Here is a 2,500-nt window from a genome sequence, read left to right on the forward strand (position 1 = left end):
CAAGTTACCAAAACCTACATAAGAAAAACAACGAAAATGCTAATGTGAACTCAAAAACTAAGGCATTGATCCCCTCACATCAAGTTTTAAATGAAACTATCTCAAGCAAAAAGCTTAAATGAAAAAGTCTCAAAACCATAAATCATTGATTGTATCATTATAATATTCACATAGTCATAATGCAAAGCCCATTTTCCTTGTAATTACTCTAAAACAGTGTGGACCTTTGTGTCAGAATATAAGGTTGACTTATTCAGGAAGTACACAAAACCTGGTTTGGTGGATGTGGCACTCCAATACAAATGACGACGGATCCCTTTCATCCACTGACTGATAACCTCACAGCCTTTTTCTTTACTTGCTGAAAGAAGCTTCTTGGTAATAGACCGTGCCACATGCCAAATATCGTAATAATGTGTGGTTTTCCTGCAGGTCTCCCTAATCCATTTGGCAATTCCCCTGTGACGGTCTGAGATAAATACACTGATAGACAATCCCAGCTGTTCTAAGAAGCAAAAGCATCTCTTGGCTCCCTCCAATTCAGTTTGCTGGCTTCCACTTGTTTCATTAGACTATAGCAAAAATGATACCAGATTTAATGAGAATATTCTATATTTATTCCACAATAATTATTATTGGCCCTTGAGAAGGAATTGGTGATGTGCATTGAAGAGTATTTGTGCATAAAAAGTAGAATTTGCATGAAAGAAATCCAAAAATTTCATTAATGTTGTGCACAGCATTGTGTAAACACCAAATTTTGCAGAATGGCCCATGGAATCAAATCGACCATCACCAGACCAGACAACATCCTTCATGTTTTTCAAGGTACTGACGAGGCCAGCTCTGTATTCCTCCCAATGGTAGATGACAGTTGGGAAAATAAAAGTGCGCTGATGAGTAAAGAATGTTCTTGAAGAGTAGGCACACAGTCCCAAGTGGCGGAAGACTAGCAAAACTTTGCTTATGGAGGCACCTGCCATAAGCACAGCAAAGCTCAAAAGCATGTTGCCAGCAGGGTATTTGCCTTGGGGCATGACGCTTTGGGAATTCCACACATATCCCTTGCATTTTCGGCAGTGCTGTTTGACAGTCACCATTGTACCATTTTGTTTCATTTCAACTTCTGGCTTGTCTGCCTTGCAGTTGAAACAGAACAAAATGAAAATTTTCATCACCATCTCATGAAACACTATAAATTTTGGCTGGTTATACTTGTAGCCTGGGCAATCTTGGTCAACTCTGAAAAAGAAATTAGATGATCAATACCTGACTACAATGTATGACATGAATGCAAACTGAAATTAACATGTCTGCCAATTAAAAAACAAAACAAAAATCAAAACAGTGCAGTAGGAAAGGTGTCCTTGGACGCATCAAGAGATTCACCGAAGTTGCTCCCACTTCTCCAAAAGGTAAAGTGATGAAACACATATTCAGGGTTCGTACACTTTTTGTGCCCTAAAATTCAATTACTTTTCCAGGATCATGCATGGCAAAATCCATGACTACTTGAATATATGTATGCAATCCACAATATGAAATGAGACAGGTTCCATTTGTGTTTGCCAAAATTTGAGACAGGAATTTTATTTTGTTTTTGCATAGAGCTAATTTTCCAGGATTTTTCATGACTTGTCTTCAATTTCCAGGATTGCCAGACCTAGATTTTACAAGATTAGAATTGCATGACTTGCCAGGATTTCCATGACCTGTGCGAACCCGGCATCTAGACTGACAATGACCGATGCTGAATTTCAGACTAAAAGCCTGTTGGATTGGAAGCGAAAACATAGCTTCTTTGAGTTCTATGCTAAAAGAAAAACACTCTTACTTGATATCATGATTGTGGTCTCTCTCGTTATCCCCATCTTCCTCAGTGCTGTAGGCCTCTTCGTCCATACTTCTTTCACCTTCAGTCCAATCGTCATCATCGTCCTCTGTTTCTGTACCTGTACTGGACCATGTGTAATAGTGTGCAGAACATGATGTGGATTTAGGTGCAGTTTCACAGGGAATGATATCTGGATCCTCATTAGGTAAATCTCCTTCACCATCAGTCATTATTTCCTGATGTGCTAAATGCTAGAGAAAGACAATAAAGGTCACCAGGCAAGAATTTATTTTCAGAACCTTATAAAGTTACCAGTATGAGTAAGGAATACAATGTAACATTGTGCTCTACTGTCATGTTGTTTAATCATTTGATCAACCACTAATAAAAAAAATAATGTAAAACAAACAAAAATTTGATCTTATGTATTTTTTTGATCTTATGTATTTTTGGAGTGAACAAAGTGGTACATCAATGATTGTGTTCAACAAGATGCCAAAACGCCAACACCATGAGCCAAGACTAATAAATAAAAAGCATTCGAGATTTTGTTCTATATAGGCACTATTTCATTCACTGATTAGCAAATGCAGCCCCTCCACCATAAATAAGACCTCAAAACAAATGTGTGTGTTGCGGTTCAAATTTTTCGTGGTTTAAGGACGG

General features: G+C 37.9%; 2 protein-coding genes across 2 annotated transcripts in view; both read right to left on the bottom strand.

Moving 5' to 3' along the window:
- The window catches only part of LOC137967773 (uncharacterized), a 2,830-nt gene extending 2,253 nt beyond the window's left edge, over positions 1-577 (bottom strand). The window contains exons 1-2 of the mRNA XM_068814341.1: positions 272-577; positions 1-14 (exon numbers count right to left, since the gene is read on the bottom strand). The exon at positions 1-14 is cut by the window's left edge and continues 121 nt beyond it. Of these exons, the coding sequence (XP_068670442.1) occupies positions 1-14; positions 272-323 (66 nt within the window). The 5' untranslated portion in view covers positions 324-577. The remainder of the gene's footprint in view (positions 15-271) is intronic.
- A 55-nt stretch (positions 578-632) lies between these two features.
- LOC137968721 (uncharacterized) lies at positions 633-2,064 on the bottom strand. Its single transcript, XM_068815230.1, has 2 exons — positions 1,835-2,064; positions 633-1,242 (listed from the first exon to the last, which is right to left on the bottom strand). Exons 1-2 carry the CDS (start codon positions 2,062-2,064, stop codon positions 633-635), a joined length of 840 nt encoding a protein of 279 aa, XP_068671331.1.
- Between the last annotated feature and the right edge of the window lie 436 nt (positions 2,065-2,500).

This window comes from Montipora foliosa, chromosome 8 (genome assembly GCF_036669935.1).
Source record: "Montipora foliosa isolate CH-2021 chromosome 8, ASM3666993v2, whole genome shotgun sequence".
In the NCBI taxonomy this organism is placed as follows: Eukaryota; Metazoa; Cnidaria; class Anthozoa; order Scleractinia; family Acroporidae; genus Montipora; species Montipora foliosa.